The following is a 19,522-nucleotide window of genomic DNA, read 5'->3' as shown; positions in this document are numbered from 1 at the left end:
TGCTCTCAGCCCCCAGCCATCTCAATGGCTATTTTTTGGGTGTTTTTTTTTCTCCTGGACATTTTGTTTTCCGAAATGGGCCCAAAAGAAAAACAAACTGAGCACAAAACGTCTAGGAAACGAGCAATTTTTGAAGCAAAAAGAAGGACTTTTTCAGGTTCCAAAATGGCTATGTTCACCACTCAGTTTTTGGATGTTTCTAGCAAAATGCCCAAAATCAGACTTAAGACGTTTTATCGAAACTGCCCTTCCACTTGTCTGAGGCTAAAGCAAATTACTTTTAATCTCTTTTATTAATTTTTACATTTATATTGTGACATAAATGTTGGAAATATAAGAAAATACTTACAGGAAACTGATACAAAATTATTCTGGAAATTTCCCCTTAATTTAGTCAACAATATATGATCCAAGTACTAGGAAAATGAAAAATCTTACAATACAAGAAAATGTTTTTTTGTTTTTTTATCATTGGAGCGGTTGGGAGCTGACTAAAACTCGCAGCCGATTGATTATACAACATAGTTAACTAGTTGATGCTTCCAAGGGAACCTTTGCCCTTTCTTTAGAGGTAATAAATTCTAGCAATTTGGGGGGATTAAAGAAAACATAATTAATCATTTCAAGAGACAAAAGACGCCTGCAAGGAAATTTTAACTCAAACAAGCCACCTAAATTGAGAATTCTTGGTTTATATTCCAAGAATTCTCTCCTTCTTTTTTGTGTATCCCTTGCTAGGTCAGGAAAAATTCAAATTTTAGACCCCCAAAATAGCTCAGTAATATGATGAAAATAAAAATGCAAAATACTTTTTCTGTCCGGCTCTAAGGCAAAAGTCACTAAGAGAGTAGTTCTTTCCGTTACGACATCTAAGGAACTTTCCAGAAAATCATTTAAATTCATATCCACCTGTGGTTGTTCATTTGAAGATCTTGAAGTCCCTGATATATATTGGGTCCGAACTATAGGCAGATAGCCCTCAGCTGGAATCCGCAATATTTCCCCAAAGTACTTCTTAAGCATATCTAATGCAGGTATTAAAGGTGATTTTGGAAAATTCAGAAATCTCAAATTATTTCTCCGTCCTTGGTTTTCCAGCTATTCCATCTTACAAGTTTGAATATCTCTCTCTTTTATAAGCGTAGAGGCAACACTTTGCAGTTGTACAACTTCCCTTCCTAATTCCTCAGGTTTTTTTTTCCTTGGTCATGAACATTGTCAGACAGATTCTGATTCAATTGCTTAAGTTCTGCAGTCTCTCCCTTAAGGGAGCTAGATAGTGTAGAAAGAGTTAAGTTCAAACCTTGGATTGCATCCCAGATCAATTCCACAGTTGGTCTTATCGAACCTTCGTTCCTCCTGGATGCAGAGCCCTGAATGGGAGAAGAGGAAAGCTGAACCATCTGCATTTCCTCTGCTGATATTCTCCCCAGGACTAAAGGGCAGGCAGGACCTCCTTTCTCTGCAAAACGAGACCTGACCCATTCTGGGCGTCCCCGTTTGTTGTAAGCCTGCCGCCATACTGTTGCTTCCAGTTCGCGGAGGAGCTGTGATTGAGGGAGGGCTCAAAGACACTCCCTCAACGCTGCGGTCCGTATCAGAAGACGTGGAACCATCGAGGCGACTGTCCACTCCCATGGCGTCTTCAGCCCGAAATTTTCCATTGTTGTTTGGCGCAAAGGGGGAAACTCCAGCCAGACTCGAGGAGGTGAGTGTCTTAGCTTTCCCCTTTCTTTTCCCCATCCTCAGACAGGGGAAAACTCTTAGCGTCGAACTCCTCCGGAGAAAAATTCAAGAGCTGCAAGATGCGTTACCGCTCCAGGCGCCATCTTGGACTGATCCAACTTGCCGCAACTTACTTACAAAACACAGACAACTGGCCCTTGTGGCATGGTTAGTGGGAAGAGACCTATCATTTTATATATAGGGTTGAAAGCACAACACAGCAGGATATGCCAGTTGGTTCCATTTCTGCTAATCTGAGTAAATCAGTCCTGGTTACACTCCACTTAGTGGCATGGATGATTTCTGTAAGTGCAGTGGTAGCCAGCAGGTGTCAGCACTGAAAAAATAGAGACTATCAAATAAAAATAGATTTATGTACTAAGCATTTTTCCCCACAGACCCAAACTTAATAAGCTTGAAACTTTATTTCACTAAGGGACCCGTTTACAGAGTTACGGTAATTCTAACACGGGCTTACCGCTGCTCTTCCGGGACTATTGCCGTCCCAGCGTGGCCACCGGTGGTAGTCCCACCCTGAGCGTGTGCCATTTCTGAGGGAAACAGAAAACCCCCAGAAATTGATTTTGCGGCAATAACATGGCGGTAATCGGGCATCAGCATGGGTTAGCATGGGAGCCCTTATTGCCACCTTATTCCCGTAGCTTGGTAGAAGGACCCCTAAGATTGAATAATAATCTCAAATAAAAAGTTATTGACATACACAACACTACATAACAAAATTCTCTAAGCAAAAATATTTAAAAATGGGATAAAATCTTTAGTACATAGATCTTGTAAGTTAGAAATCATGTACTTACCCAAAAACAATATTTTGGAAAGTTTAATTTTGTTGTTTTTTTTTTCTCCTGTATTCATTGAATCAGCAAAACCCATTTCTCTAGTTCTTTTCTATTGTTGTGACGTGTACCTCATGTTTTAACATTTTCACCAGAATGGTTCTACTGCCCTCCATGCTGCAGTCCTCGGTGGCCATACAAAATCCATCTCCCTTCTCTTAGATGCAGGAGCAGACCCCATGCTTCGGAACAAGGTATCTATCTGCCTCCCCCATACCCTGGCCATAGCTGCAAATCTACATTCACCTCTGGATGTTAAACTATTTCACGGTATGATAAAGCCAGGCAGAGCAGTACTTAAGCATATCAAGGTTTTATTTAATACCCAAAGTAGTAGCAGTAAAAGCAGTGCTTTTTTTGTGCCAGTACGCACCAGTATGGCGTACTGGCACCTTTTTTCCCCTTGGCGAGTCCTGCACCCTTCCTCTCACTCCCCTACTTAAAACATTGGACTCAGCAGCGCGAATGGTGCAGGCAGCGATTGAGAGGCTGGCAGCGTCAGAGCTTCCCTCTGTGAGTCCCGTCTACGTTGTTTCAACTTCCTGTTTCGGCATAGGCAGAGGGAAGGTCCAATGCTGCCAGCCTCTCTCAATCGCTGCACTGTTCGCGCTGCTGAGTCCGATGCTGGCAGCCTTTCTATCGCTTCACTGGCAGGCAGTGGAGGAGGAGGATGGGCTGGGGGAAGAAGAATTGCTGGACATGGGAGAGTGAAGGGGAAGGCAGGGAGAGAGAATTGCTGGACATCGATGGGAGGGGAGGGGAGGGCAGGGAAGAGAGAATTGCTTGACATGGAGGGGACAGAGGAGAATCGCTGGACATGGATGGGAGGGGAGAGCAGGGGAGAGAGGACACATGCTGGACATGGATGGAGGGCAGGGAAGAGAGGAAGGAGATGCACATGGATGGGAGGGCAGGGAAGAGAGGAGAAATTCTGGAAATGGATGAAGAGGAGAGCAGGAGATAGAGGAGAATTGCTGGACATGGATGGATGGAGGAGTTGGTGGGGAGAGAGGAGAAATGCTGGACTTAGATGAAGGAGAGGGGAGAGAGACTTATTGCTTTATGTGGATACAGGGGAGGGAAGAGAGGAGAAATGCTGGGCATGGATGGAGGGGAGGAGAGAGGAGAAGTGCTGGACATGGATGGAGGGGAGGAAAGAAAAAAGAAGATGCACATGGATGGAGATGAGGAAAAGGGAAGAGAGGAGAAAAACTGCACATGGATGGAGAAAATAGGCAAAAGCTAGATCCACATTATACCTCCTCCAGTCAATTCCATGGAGGAGGACCCAGCTTTTACTTATGGATGTATGGCAAGAAATGAAGAAGAAAGGAGGAAAGTAAAGAAATAAATGGAAAGGAAGCCCTGGAAACGGAGTTAAGGATAGAGAGCAGCAGAATCAGAGACCGGAACCAATATGGATAGAAAAACAAAGTCACCAGACAACAAAGGTAGAAAAAATCATTTTATTTTCATTTTAGTGTTTGAAATATGTCCAATTTGAGAAGTTACATCTGCTGTCTTATTTTGCACTGGGTATACTGGACCTGTAACAGCTTACAGAAATTATTTATAATTTTATTTTTTTTATTATTTATTGCATTTGTACCCCACATTTTCCCTCCTTTTTGCAGGCTCAATGTGGCTTACAGAGTATTATTGTGATGTTATAATGAAAAAATCACGTTATTTTTTTCTCCTATACTAGTATAATATTTTCAATGATGTATGTTTATATGCGCCATGGCTGGTATAAGGGGTGTGGCTAATGTGGGTATGGCTATCATAGGGGTGCAGCCATATGTGGTGAACCCGCCCATAATGGAGTACCAGCACCTTTTTTTCTACAAAAAAACACTGAGTAAAAGGAATTCTTCCACCCTGCAGTTACTCAGGGTTAGAATCATGCTGCTTGCTTTGCTGGAAGTCGCAGCTGAAGCACCCATTATATAAAGATTTTTTCTCAAATATTTTCTTTAAATTCTACTTACTAACAAAAAAAAAAAAAAAAAAAAGTAGACTTTGAATAACAATTTCCTTCTTCTAGCATGGGAGGTTATCAGCTTCAGATCAGAGTAGGACACCACACTAATAGGTAGTTAACAAAGGTGGGGAGGGCAGGGGTGAAGCATTCTAGCACTGTAATAGGAATCCTAATATCTGTAGCAACCATTCTCTCCCTGCTCCCCCACCCATTATGACACACACAGAGTAATGAAGAATCTTCCAGGGCCGCAGCTTTATTCCATGCACATAACTTTAAAATACAACACAAGCCTCAGTCAGTGTATCCAACTATTGCTTATAGTCCCTGACTATATTTATTTATTTATTTATTTAATACAGTTTGATATATTGCTCTTCATAAGTTACATCAGAGCAGTTTACAAAAATAGAATAATGAAAAAGCAGCAGACAAAAATAAATAAATACAAATGAACCAGGTCATTTCTGGCTCGGCCCTCCTGCCACTCTGCTCCCATTCTAAACTGCTGTGCCCTTTCAGGCTGCAGATGCTCCTTCTTCCTCTTGCCTGCCACCACCCAGACCAGGGCATCATCTTTCCATGTGCCCACTCCAGGACCTAGGGCCTGATGCTCAAAGCTTACCGTGCTTGCAAGGTTTGGCATGCAGGTTATTCAGAGGTAATGCACAAAGGGGTTCTGCGCCGCTTTTACCGTTTGCGGTAGTAGCTACCGATAAGCCTATGCAAATGTATTACAATGAGCTCATTAGTATTAAAATGAGCATTCCATGCGATGCACAGATGCCTACCTTTAACGTTCAAAATTTTGTGGCAGGCCTGGAGCTGTCATTGTACGAGAGCGACTTCTCAATGGAGCAATCTGCTTGCATTTTTTTTACTAGTATCTGCACGCGTGTGTGTCCTGCACATAACAGTAGTGTTAAAGTGTTGTTGTGGAACAGAAAAAAAAAAGGATACTTGATGTGATGTCACTAGATGCACGCCTATGACACTATTATTGTCTTTTTTTCCTGGGCATGTACAGAACATTGACGTTTAATACAATACTGTTCTGTGCATATGCCAGTGGCGTAGCTACAGGTGGACCTGGGTGGGCATAGGCCCACTTATTCTTGGCTCAGGCCCACCCAGAGGCAGCACCACACATCAACATCTCTCCTTCTCTGTGGGGTCCTGGCATCTGACTGCCCACTGAACCCCATCCCTCCCTGGTGTACCTTACAGTGCCCCAGTGCCTGCAGTGATTCAATCATTGCTGTTTGTGCCCTACAGGCTTTCATTGGCCAGGTCAAGCCCTCACTTTCATCATTTCCTGTCTGGCAGAACCCGGCTGATGGAAGCCTGCAGAGTCGGCGCAGGCAGCAATAATTGAATCACTGCAGGTGCCGGGGACGTCTGTAAGGTACATCAGGGAGGGTCGGGGGTTCGCGATCAGATGCCGGAACGCTGCGGAGGACAAGAGATGTGGGGTAGGTGAAAAAAATCTATAATTTTTTTTTAAATATCTCTGGGGGGGGGGGGGGGGGGAGCTGTGGAGTGGTGTGCCATGCCATGCCATGCCGTGGAAGGGCCCATCTACGTTAGCTCTGGGCGCATCCAAAATACTGGGTTTGGCTATGCCACAGTCATATGCTAGGTACTTTCCCTACCAAGCCACTTGCAGAATTTCCACGCATCTCATTTGCATGTGCTTTCTTTGAACATCGATCGCAGTTTCAAATCGATACGTTCAACCACGTACATAAACGAACATGGTATTTAATGGTGACTTTTGAGCATCTGGCCCCTAGTCTGTAAATCATCTTGCAAGGTGTAATGTACATGGATGGTCTTGTAAGTACTAAATTCCCTATTTCTTGTTACAGGAGAATGAACTGGCAGCAGAACTGACACAGAACGAGCGCATTCGCAGGCTTCTGTGGCCAAGAGAAATGCGCAGAAAGAGTTAACACTGCCATCACCACTAAATCCTCTTCCCCACCTTGCACTTGATGGCTTCAAGAACAGTTTTGCCCTATATAAAAGCTGCAAGTCTGGCATTCAGCTAGCTGCTATGTGGTCTTACCTCATCTCAGAATACTCTGCATTACAAAGAGAAAATCCAGGTGTTGTTTTTTTTTTTGGGGGGGGGGGGCAATGTTACCTCAGTGAAAACACCATCTCCTGATGGGAAGACCACAGCCATAAGTACTGCTGAAACAAGAGAAAAATGAGTTTCTAAAGCGCCTTCACTTGCAACAACTATATATTGTACTGCCTCAGAAGAAAACAAGTGTGAGAGCAGATGTGAACAGAGGCATGCATGTGCTTTTCAAAGCTCTGTGACAATATAAATTAAAGACATCACTTCATGCTGGAAATAAAATGTTCTGCTATTTCTGTGATTTAAAACAGCATTTTGATCTGACTAAACAGACGCTATAGGCCAGATATACTAAGTGGGGAAGGGGGGAGAGGGAGTTATCAATATGGGCTACTGTTAAGACGTGCTATTTTACTGTTAATCCCAGTTATTAATTGCATTAATTGGGACCTGTGGCAAAATAACACAGGTGAGCTGAGTTCAGGGTGATAACTACATCTCTAAGGTTTTTCTCCCATGTGTGTGTGTGTGTGTGTGTGGTGGGGGGGGGGGGGGTAATTATATAACAGGACTGCTAGGCAGGAAAGGCACATAGCAAGCCACTTTTCAAAAGGAGGTATACCTTTACCTGCAGCTTGTAAACTTATAACTCCTCAAGTCACTTATTTTTAAAGGCGTGGTACAGATGGTGCCAGCAAAAACTGCTTTAATCATTCCAGTACTATTGTTGCAGGAATTGAGATAGGAATTTGTGATGCTTCAGGAGTCAGACAGCACACACCAGTATGAGAGAGAAATCTTCTTTATTTGCCAGCAAACAAAGCAGGACATCAGTTCTAGCTCTCTTCTCTTTCTCTCAGCTCTTTTGTATCATGTGGCTTCTGTCTCAGCTGCTTCTCTTCTGCTGTCTCTCCTGTTGTCTTCCAGCTTTCTTCCTTTCTTCTGACGTAAACTGCTTCTGCTCTTACTTAAATACAGTTTCTATCCCCCTCCTAGCCTAGCCCCCCCTTACTCTCCAATTGGTTAAGGAATAGATTGGTCACTTTGCCTCAACCAATCATTACTTTTGAAATATCAGTTACATAGGTTTGGTATTCCTCAAACTGACCTCTAACCTGGGGCCCCTCAAGCCAGACAATATGGCACTAGAACTCTTATATTCTCATCATGATTGATTTCTCAGCTATAGCTTAAATTGCTTACTGGACTCTGGCATTCATTAAAGAGGTCAAAAGTCAGTCTTACTTAATAGCATACAGATATACTTTCAGGACTATTCCTACAGTTACCTATAATTAATCAAGACTTTTCCTGACCTTTTTCACCTATCAGCTCCATACACAGAACTTGCTAGGACCACAGAAAACTCAAAACACATGTTGGCCTCTTCACTGCAGTCTTTGCTTAGAAAATACAGCAGAGAGTAACATTAGATTTAAAAAGGTATTCTACATTTAACTACACAGAGTAAACATATTCTAAAATGAGCATCCTTATAAGACATATTCTAAATATCAAAAACTTGTAAATACTAATCTATTGCCTCTCTCTCTAAATAGTATTTTCTATCTTGTAAACTACAATATATCTGGCTCATGCCAGAGCTTACAAAGGCTGCTCAGCATGCCTAATAATATACAGATGTTGAGCTAGCTTTCATCATTCACCAGGGTGAAAGAAATTCCTGTCTCTGACCTTTCTAACCCAGCCCGGCAAACTAGACTTCTAGTAATCTGAACCAGCCTGCATTCCTTTACCTGCAGGACTGAAGAGAATTCAAACTTCAAGCTTTTAATATCATTTCTTATGTATATATAATTATGCCCATGGCTGCCTCATTCCCCCCTTTGAGACTAAAATCAGCTTATGCAGAGATAAGTATCACATCTCAAACTCTGGAGATTATAGTGATCCTAACTGGGAATAGACTTGTGAATCACCATTACCTTACTTGTTAAGGTCCGACGGCATACTGCCGAAGCACATGAGGCCAAGAAACAAAACAACAACCCTGCTAAAACTAAGACTATTAGGGAAATGAACAAGGGACATATCCAGGAGGTCAATGACCACCACCAGGAGGTAAGGTCTAATCCTCCTCGGTAATCCTCCACATTAAGGCTAGCCAACTGTAGGACTTTATCCATGGCATGCCTAACTACATGCGTCCTATTTATGACAATAGTACAGCACTCTGAAGAATTTAACACTGTGCAGAGACCACCCTGGGCTGCAAAGAGGTAGTCAAGACCCATACGATTATACCGAGAAACTATACTTAATTCATTAATTTGATCCTGCAATGCATTGACTACCACGTTCAGCTCATGAACTAAAACATGAAGTAGGGACTGAAGTCTCCGGGTAGCCATACCTAGTTCAGTAATACCCGCTACCGGGCCCCCAATTGGAATCCAGGCCGTGGCAGAAAGGGCTACAAGTCTCTTTTTAGTCAGAGGATAAGTAGAATTAATATACTGGAGGGCTAATTCAATCGCCTCATCCTCTGTGGCAACGGAGGAGGGTAAGGACAAAGCCTCTCGCTTAGAGCGGTGCGGGGATAGTGGCTTAAGAGGAATAACTTTAGGAAAATAATTCAAGGTTACCAATACACAAAAATCATATGTAGGGGGAAGAATCATGTGGAGGACATTATCACAGAGCCAGTAATGACCAAGGAGAGGGTGAGGAAAGTTCCCAATAAATGTTGGCTCAGGCTGGACAAGGTACTTAGGGTGCCCATAATGCGAGCCCCTATCCCAGGGGGAACGAAGACGAAATGGAGACTTTGCACACCATAGGTGCCAATCCCCAATTGTGACAGGCTGCTCATTTGTTAGTAACTCTTCATACCCCGGGGACTTATGAAAGTAGAAAATAAGCTTGGACGCTATAGTCCTCTCAGTGGTACGCTTAGGAGCCAGATAATCACCTGGGTCATAATCTGCAGGTACGGTAGTAGGGCACATAGGAGTACCTGGAGAAACTACCCACACAGATTCTCCTTTTTCTGGGAGAACATTAGTATAGTTACAGGGAATGGGAAGAACAGTTGAGATGTTTCTTGTTAAACAAAACACTCCAGAAGCTGGATAGGGAGACGTAAAAACTGGCCTTAGAGAAGATTCAGAGGGGGAGGTAGCATTATAAAAGGACCACCAAGTATAATCCTGGCTCCAAGGGCCTGAACTCGAAAAATAGGGAGGTATAAGAGCTGGGAGCTGCACAGGGACAGGTACAGCTGGGACATCTGTAGTATAAGGAGAAAATCGGGAACACACAATACAAGGGGAAGTAATCTTTGCCTGGCTAATTAGTTCCTGGACAGAGTGTAACCAAAGGTTGGAGCGAGTTGGGGTATTAGGAACAAGGAGGCAAGGAGTAGAAAACAACAAAAGCATCCAAACTACTAACATTTTCTTTCTTCCTAATCTAAAACAAATACAGCAAACTAATTAAGCAATAATATTTCAACAGTCTGTGCTAATCACAGATTACTCTAATATAGTGTTCTCAGTCTTTGAGTTCTTATACCAGTTGGGATAGACCCTCAACTGACAAGGATCAAGCTCTCAAATTCCAAGAAAGCCAGAATCTGGGCAAGAAAGAGTCTCAGTATGAAGCCGAAGTTCAGCCGCTCCTGCAGTATGCAGTTGACCCTTCTTTTCAGCTAGTAGATTCTTTGGTTCGGGTCAAGCGCAACTTCAATGGCTCCGATGGATCACTTTCTGCTCTCCACTGTCTAGGCTCCGTCTGATCCGTGCTGGGCTCAGTCTGGTCAGCAGACTTAATTCGAGACCAATGGACCCATGGAGTTATCCCTGCGACCTTCACAGCTGCAGGGGTAGAAAGCAAAACAGTAAAAGGTCCTTTCCATCGGGGCCCCAAAGGCTGGAGCCTCCAGTCTTTCACCCAAACTCTATCCCCTGGCAGGAAGGAATGTACCTGAGCCTGGAAGGGGACAGGGTTTATTTCTCTCACATAAGACTGAAGCTCAGAAATTATCTTACCCAGGAGGGCTACCTGCTCCTGCACCTGGGCAGACCCTAAAATCCCTATGTCTCCCTTAATTCCCTGTAAAATGGCTGGGGGCTTCCCATACACAATTTCAAAGGGAGAGAGGGCTGTTCCTCTAGTTGGGGTGCATCGGAGGCGAAAGAGGGCTAGTGGCAATGCCTGTGGCCATTTCAATTGGGTTTCCTGACAAATCTTTGCTAGGCTATTTTTCAAGGTTCTGTTTGCCCGCTCAACCTGCCCTGAACTCTGGGGACGATAGGCACAATGCAATTTCCAGGTAATGCGCAATGCGCGGGACAGGGCCTGAAGTGTAGCTTCAACAAAGGCGGGACCATTATCTGAACCTATGGCAAGGGGCAGTCCATACCTGGGGATGACATCCCTAAGGAGAGCTCGAGCTACTTCTGTGGCTTTCTCAGTGACTGTAGGATATGCTTCCACCCACCCAGAAAGGTACAAACCATAACTAAGAGGTATCGGAGCCTACCGCTCCTGGGCATTTCTGTGAAGTCTATAACTAGGGACTCAAAGGGTGTTAGTCCTCTAGACTGAACTCCTGGTGGAATACGGGGTCCCTGACGAGCATTATTCTGGGCACAGAGAGTACATCGGGCAGAGGCAGTGGCAACCAGACTATCCAATCCTTCCAGCACCACTACTCGATTGAGTAGGCGGGCTAGTGCTGTTTTCCCTAAGTGTGATAGGTCATGAGCTTGAGACACTACAGGCCAAGCTAGATGGCGTGGCACCAGAACTCTGGTATCAGGGAGATGTAACCAGCCATCAGGTCTCCTTACTGCACCTTCTTCTTGAGCCCATTTCTCTTCCATTTGGGTATACATAGGTGTCCATTCTTGCAGTCGGATTTGGAACAGGGGAGTCACAGTACTTGCTGGGGGTCCTCGAGCAGCTTCTTTGGCCACCCGATCAGCATGGCGGTTCCCTCGGGCCACTGGAGTATCTATTCTTTGGTGTCCCCTACAGTGAATGACAGCTACCTTCTTGGGGGCCCAAACAGCCTCTAGCAGCTGAAGTATTTCGGGTCCATACTTAACAGGTTGGCCTGCAGCATTTATGAGCCCCTTTTCCTTATACAAAGCTCCATGAGCATGTAGGGTTGTGAAGGCATACTTAGAATCAGTATAAATATTGGTTACCAGTCCTGCTGCTAGCTCCAGAGCTCGTATGAGGGCCACAAGTTCTGCTTTCTGGGCTGAAGTTCCTTGGGGCAGGGCTCTCGCTTCTATCACCTTGTCCTCTGTCACCACAGCATAGCCTGCCAATCGCTTGGAGTTCTCCACATAACTGCTTCCATCTGTAAAATAAATTACATCTGGGTCCCTCCACGGAACATCTTTAAGATCTGGTCGACTGGAGTACACTTCATCCATAGTTTGGATACAGTCATGATCCGGTGGTCCCTCAGATGCTGGCAAAAGAGTGGCAGGATTAAATGTAGCCACTGTTTCCAGGTGTATCCGTGGATTCTCACACAAGCTAGCTTGATACTTAACCATGCGGTTATTTGTAAACCAGTGGTTGCCCTTATACTCCATGAGGGTGAGAACTGCATGGGGGACTTTAACAACCAGTTCTTGCCCCAAGGTCAACTTATCAGCTTCCTGGACCAGTAAGGCTGTTGCTGCAATGGCCCTCATACAGGCTGGCCATCCTTTAGCCACTCCATCCAGCTGTTTAGACAGGTATGCAACAGGCCTCTGCCAGGATCCCATCATCTGGGTCAGCACACCCAGAGCAACCCCCTGTCTCTCGTGGACATACAGTGAGAAAAGTTTCTCCACATCAGGAAGGCCTAACGCAGGGGCTTGGAGTAGGGCTTTCTTTATGGCAATGAAGGATTGTTGAGCAGTAGGTCCCCATTCAAATGGTTCCTTTTCACCCCCCTTTGTGGCTTGGTAAAGGGGTTTCGCCATCAGTGCAAAATTTGGAATCCAAATTCTGCAGAATCCAGCTGCTCCCAGGAATTCCCTAACTTCCCTTCTGGACTTGGGTTGGGGAATTGCAGCTACCGCTTGCTTCCTACTAGCATCCAGTCTCCGACTTCCCTGGGAAATGCAAAAGCCCAGATACTTCACTTCTGACTGACAAAGTTGGGCCTTTGAGCGTGAGACCTTATAGCCTGCATCCAAGAGTAGTTCCAGCAATTCTCTAGTAGCCTCAAAACACTCTTCCTGGGTCACTGCTGCAATCAGGAGGTCATCTACATACTGGAGTAAAACTCGCCTGGAAGGCTCAGATTTAAAAGTCTTAAGGTCTTGCCCTAGGGCAGTCCCAAAAATGGTGGGGGAGTTCTTGAACCCCTGTGGCAGGCGAGTCCATGTATACTGAAGCTTCCTTCCTGTTACTGGGTTTTCCCATTGAAAGGCAAAAAGCAATTGACTGGCTGGGGCCACCCGAATACAAAAGAAGGCATCTTTTAGGTCTAGGGTCGTGAAATGGGTAGCTCCAGAAGGTATCAATCCTAGCAGGACATATGGATTAGGCACTACAGGGTGTAATGAAATAGTGGATTTGTTAACCACTCGTAAGTCTTGGACTGGCCGGTAGTCCTCAGTCCCTGGCTTCTGAACTGGCAACAATGGCGTATTCCATGGAGACTGGCAAGGTCGAATAATTCCATGGGATAACAGACGATTCATATGTGCTTGAATCCCTTCCAGAGCCTTTCTGGGAATTGGGTATTGACGAAGATGGATTGGCCGGGCACTTGGAAGTAAATCTACATGTACAGGAGGAATATTTCGGGCCAACCCTGGGGGATTATCTTCTGCCCATACCCCACTAACCTGAAAGCTGTCTGCCAGGGGTAGGTCAACTTGGCTATGTGACTGATGCAGCCGCCATTCTTCCTCAAGGGGGCAGCAGAAACTCAATATACCCTTAGGGCTGGATGCTGGGGGCCGAAAGTAGACTGAAGTCTGGCCATCAGAGTCAAAGGAAATTTGGGCCCTAAGCTTGGACAGCAGGTCTCGACCTAACAAAGGGATTGGACAGTCTGGCATATACAGGAATTCATGAGTGACTATGTGTGAGCCTAATTGGCATCTACGGGTTGTCAGAAAGGGCCTCCGGTTCTGCACCCCCGTGGCACCCACCACTCGGACAGTTTTTCCAGACACAGGCGCTAATCGCTCCGTCACAACAGAATGTTCAGCTCCTGTATCAATCATGAATGGAATTGAGCGGCTCCCTATAGTTAACTTGACCATAGGTTCCTGGGAGCCCAGTTTGTAGGAACCCGGTCTGTCCTATTCATCCCATTCTGCCATCTCGGCTATCCCGATGATGTCAGATTCAGGAGGCTCATATCTTCCCTCTCGAACTCGGCCTCGGCTTCCTCGATCTCCTGGTCCCCTTCTCAGTCCCTGGCGCCTCTGGGGGCATTCATCTTTCCAGTGCCCTCTTTCCTTACAATAGGCACACTGATCCCTCTCCAATCTTGGTCTGGGATTCTCCCCCCTTGGCCGGGATTGATTGAAGGAATCTCGGGGCCTGGCTGGTGGTCCGGGGTCCCACTTTGGCTTCCCATTAGCTAGAGGTCGACCTCGGTTAAGGGTGGAATTAGTAATGGCTGCCGCTAAAAGGTCGGCCTTCTTCTGCATCTTCCGGTCAGCCTCTCGGCGCACCTCCTGATCTCTATTAATGAAAACCTTGGTTGCGATCTCAATTAGCTGGGTGGTATTCATCCCTGCGAATCCCTCCTGACGCTGCAACTTCTTCCGGATATCTGGCATACTCTGGGCCACCAATGCACTATTCACCATTCTCTGGTTTTCTTGGGCTTCAGGGTCAAATGGGGTGTATGTTCTGTAGGCTTCAATTAGTCGCTCTAGAAAGGCCCCAGGGGATTCAGTTGCCCCTTGGAGAATTTCAGAGACCTTTGCCAGATTAATGGGCCTCTTTATGCCTTTCCTCATACCTTCCAGTAAGTCCCGGCAATAGCCAGACAACAGTTCATAGTGCTGCCCATCATTTGGATCCCAATCTGGAGCTGCGCGAGGAAACCGAGCTCTAACCCACCCCTCTGGGTCCTGTGTCCCCCCGGGGACACGCTCTCGCGTGATGGCCTCAGCATTTTGCAAAATCTTCCGCCTCTCCTCAGTTGTGAAGAGGGTCAGGAGAAGTTGTTGACAATCAGTCCAGGTTGGGTTATGGGTGGCCATAATGCTAGTCACTAGGTCCACCACTGCCTGAGGCTTTTCAGTATAAGAGGGGTAATGCGTCTTCCAATTCAGGAGATCGGTGGTTGTGAAGGGTACATACTGGTAGGCCTGTGCCTGTATAACCTGACCCTGATTATTAGGATCCGGTCGAGTGGTAGTTACCTGACGAAGTGGCAGAACTCTCGAGGAGGTGGGAATGGAACCTGAGGTAGAGCTAGGAGCTACCCTCCTATCATGCTCAAAAGTAATTGCAGCAGGTCTAACCCATTCAGTGGAGGTAGGTTGAAATCCTGAGGGATGGGGAGGGGTACTCATAGACTGAGAGGTGGTCACAGGTGAGTCAGTCCATTGAAAGGGATGCCGGGCCCCTGATGAGTGGGTAGGGGTACTAGAGGGAGAGGCTGGGCTGTCAGGAGTTGAGGAGTCAGGGAGTGGAGCCCAAAGTGGGTCTTCGGAGGTTAACAGGGGAGGATGTGGCACAGAAGGGTAGAGGCCAGGTGAAAAGTCCAACCTAGGATGTGGTGGGGTTTGCACAGAAGAGGAACTATCCGGAGAAGCCTGTGCTGGAGAAGCTTGGGCTGGACGGCGTGGATCTCTGGGGGTAGCACGGAACCCCAACAATGGGCCATAAGGTGGTGGCTCAAGATCTGAGGGGTCATCAGAGAGTATGGGTTTCTCGGACAGGGTAGGGGCGGAAGCCACCGATTGGGTGGTAGGCTTCCTGGGGCTCTTTCCCTCTTCTAGTTTAGATTTTCTAATCTTTCTTTGAACTTGGCCTAACATGAATTTTACTGGGGATCCCATATAAGTTTTCAACCACGAGGGAGGGTCAGTCACAAGGCTGTCCCAGGAATCTATATAAGGGAGTTGTTCAGAATATTCTGGTTCTCCTACAACTATGCTGTAGACCTTCCGGATTACTTCAATATCTAAGCTGCCACTAGGGGGCCACCCCACCCCCATAGATGGCCACTCAACTTCACACAAGGTTCTTAGAGTACTTGAGCTTAAAGTCTGTCCATAGTCATTAATTAAAAATCCTTTTTTAAAATTCTTAAGCATACAATCTAGGGGGGTAGCAATTTGTCTAGATGATGTCCCACCCATAATGCTTACAGTTACAACACACAAAAGGGAGGGAGTTTTTGGATTTGCGGTAAGGGGTCCGCAGATCCGGAAACAAAAGGGTAGAACAAACAACAATCGCTTCCTTCTGTCGCTGGCCAATTGAACTCGCGTTAATTGAAAACGCAGCTATAAGAAGTCCGCACTCATTTAATCATTCACGCATCACACATTCCATACAGAAAATCCCACCCAACAATTTCAGATTTCTCAGATACAGATAAGCTCAAGCGTTTTCGCTTCTAATCTCCTCTAGATTAGAAGGTACTAGGGCCTTCGCTGAGAGTTGATCAGGCTCTCCTTCCCTCAATTTTTGAGGGGGCTGGTTTACAACTTTCTAGCTAGAATTATAATACAGAATACAAAATACATACCCGGCGAATGTTCTCCAGTCAGTTGGGTGCTGGGATTAATGCAGGATTAATCCCACCGCTGCCACCAAGAATTGTTGCAGGAATTGAGATAGGAATTTGTGATGCTTCAGGAGTCAGACAGCACACACCAGTATGAGAGAGAAATCTTCTTTATTTGCCAGCAAACAAAGCAGGACATCAGTTCTAGCTCTCTTCTCTTTCTCTCAGCTCTTTTGTATCATGTGGCTTCTGTCTCAGCTGCTTCTCTTCTGCTGTCTCTCCTGTTGTCTTCCAGCTTTCTTCCTTTCTTCTGACGTAAACTGCTTCTGCTCTTACTTAAATACAGTTTCTATCCCCCTCCTAGCCTAGCCCCCCCCTTACTCTCCAATTGGTTAAGGAATAGATTGGTCACTTTGCCTCAACCAATCATTACTTTTGAAATATCAGTTACATAGGTTTGGTATTCCTCAAACTGACCTCTAACCTGGGGCCCCTCAAGCCAGACAATATGGCACTAGAACTCTTATATTCTCATCATGATTGATTTCTCAGCTATAGCTTAAATTGCTTACTGGACTCTGGCATTCATTAAAGAGGTCAAAAGTCAGTCTTACTTAATAGCATACAGATATACTTTCAGGACTATTCCTACAGTTACCTATAATTAATCAAGACTTTTCCTGACCTTTTTCACCTATCAGCTCCATACACAGAACTTGCTAGGACCACAGAAAACTCAAAACACATGTTGGCCTCTTCACTGCAGTCTTTGCTTAGAAAATACAGCAGAGAGTAACATTAGATTTAAAAAGGTATTCTACATTTAACTACACAGAGTAAACATATTCTAAAATGAGCATCCTTATAAGACATATTCTAAATATCAAAAACTTGTAAATACTAATCTATTGCCTCTCTCTCTAAATAGTATTTTCTATCTTGTAAACTACAATATATCTGGCTCATGCCAGAGCTTACAAAGGCTGCTCAGCATGCCTAATAATATACAGATGTTGAGCTAGCTTTCATCATTCACCAGGGTGAAAGAAATTCCTGTCTCTGACCTTTCTAACCCAGCCCGGCAAACTAGACTTCTAGTAATCTGAACCAGCCTGCATTCCTTTACCTGCAGGACTGAAGAGAATTCAAACTTCAAGCTTTTAATATCATTTCTTATGTATATATAATTATGCCCATGGCTGCCTCACTATGTGTAGTGCCCGGGCAGAGTTAAGGTGGAGCATGCAAAATTGTCTAGAATGGTGCTTCTCAGTGCAGTCCTTGGAGGTACACCTAATCCCATCAAATTTTCAGGATATCTACAATGAATATGCAAAAGGTAGATTTGCATGCACTGCCTCCTTGGTATGTAAATTTATCCCATGCACAAACCTGATGGGGACTAGGTGTGCCTCAAGGAGTGGGTTGAAAAGCACTGGTCTAAAACATTAGCACCTACATACTTAAGTGTACACATACCTGCAAAAGTGCTAGCATGGTGCCTAGGTGTTATATTACAACCGTACAACTAACTTACATAGCATTAAGTTACAGAGTATTGCAAGTTACAGGTGTCCTTGCTGCATTTACTCAGCAGCACTTATGCCAAGTCTATGGCTGGCGTAACTGTGGGTATCGAAAACCAAAACAGGAAACAACCCATAAGGGAGTCCAGAGGATGCCAAGAGAAGTAGGGGATGACACAGCGACTTCTACACAAGGAGTAGTAAAACAAGGAGTCTGTTTATTAAGGCACCAGGAACAAGACCCGACGGGGGGGGGGGGGGGGGCTGTGTTTCAGCAGTGAAATCTGCCTGCCTCAGGGGTCACAAACACACTCTGAAGCTGCAGTGCTATAAATTAAGGTGGCAAATTGTTTTCAGGATAACAGAAACGCTGCTAACGAGCAGGTAGTTTGTAAAAACCAAACTAAGGTCAAGTCGCCACCGTAACCTGGTGCAGAAAGGGGTGCCTAAATGTAAGGTTCACAAAATCATCCACGGAGAAGCCCCAGGATACATGACAGACCTCATAGACCTACCAACCAGAAACACATCAAGATCAACACAAACATACCTAAATCTCCATCACCCAAGCTGCAAAGGACTCAAATACAAGTCAACCTATGCATCCAGCTTCTCCTATATAAGCACACAACTATGGAACACAATTCCAAAAGCCGTGAAAACAACATACAAGCACCTGAACTTCCGGAAATTACTAAAAACTAACTTGTTCAAAAAGGCATACCGTAACGATCCAACTTAAATGCCTTAACCCAGCAACACAACAAAACCAAAGCTCATACTGGACATAATTTAACTCTTCTTACGATTCCCCAATGTGTCTGTCACACATGAACTTTACCACAACCTCACTTTGTATTTGTTAAAACCGGTATTGGCGATCGCCTCTATGGTACTATGTAAGCCACATTGAGCCTGCAAATAGGTGGGAAAATGTGGGATACAAATGGCAACTATAACCTGTACATAGGGACAAGTCTATAAACTGGACACATCCATTTAGGTGCCTGAAGGATGGGCAGTGGAAGCCTGTTCTATGACAGCATCTGGGTGCTCAGATTTTGTTATAGAATCCTAGTGTAACCTGGTATTGGCACACCTTATTTTTTATTTGTTACAGTTGCCATATTCTATGTATAGTCAGTGCCCCCACTTATCCATGTAGTAGCAGTGAATACACATATTTTTTAGAATGCTATGGTTGGCATTTAAAAAACAGCGACTTCCGTGGCTGAAAATACATCCCATAGGTGATTTGTTTCACCTATTTTTTGAAGGACAACATATCTGCCTGGGTGCCTCCTAGAAGCCTCCTGCACAGATACACCTGTGGCGAGACAGATGTAAGTTTGTTCATGCATATGCTGGCAAGAATTGGCACGTGTGTACACGTACTGGTCTCACCGCAATTTCAACTATTCACCACCACGAAGAACACCTATAAGTATATTGCATGATAGTAGGTACTATGGTGAAAATTCTATAAATCAGTGCCGAGATTTATTATTATTATTGTTATTTGTTACATTTGTACCCCACACTTTCCCACTCATGGCAGGTTCAATGCAGCTTACATAGTAGTAGAATTTTCCTTTTGAAAATGCTGTTTCGAAAAATGTTTTGTGATTTGGATGTTTTATTTTTTGGTCCATTTTCAAACAAATA

The 19,522-nt window shown here is 44.9% G+C and overlaps 1 protein-coding gene across 6 annotated transcripts in view; it reads left to right on the top strand.

Annotated features, from left to right (window-relative positions):
* The window catches only part of ANKRD29 (ankyrin repeat domain 29), a 143,627-nt gene extending 136,681 nt beyond the window's left edge, over positions 1-6,946 (top strand). For 5 of the 6 annotated variants that reach the window (XM_030213558.1, XM_030213598.1, XM_030213588.1 and 2 more), the window contains 2 exons: positions 2,678-2,776; positions 6,435-6,946. In XM_030213558.1, the coding sequence (XP_030069418.1) occupies positions 2,678-2,776; positions 6,435-6,518 (183 nt within the window). In that variant the 3' untranslated portion in view covers positions 6,519-6,946. The remainder of the gene's footprint in view (positions 1-2,677; positions 2,777-6,434) is intronic. The other variant, XM_030213565.1, reaches the window with a different exon arrangement.
* Positions 6,947-19,522: the final 12,576 nt, after the last annotated feature.

Source organism: Microcaecilia unicolor, chromosome 1, assembly GCF_901765095.1.
Source record: "Microcaecilia unicolor chromosome 1, aMicUni1.1, whole genome shotgun sequence".
Classification (NCBI taxonomy): Eukaryota; Metazoa; Chordata; class Amphibia; order Gymnophiona; family Siphonopidae; genus Microcaecilia; species Microcaecilia unicolor.
Note: the sequence above shows the minus strand (reverse complement) of the source record. Positions and strands in the feature narration are given on the sequence as shown.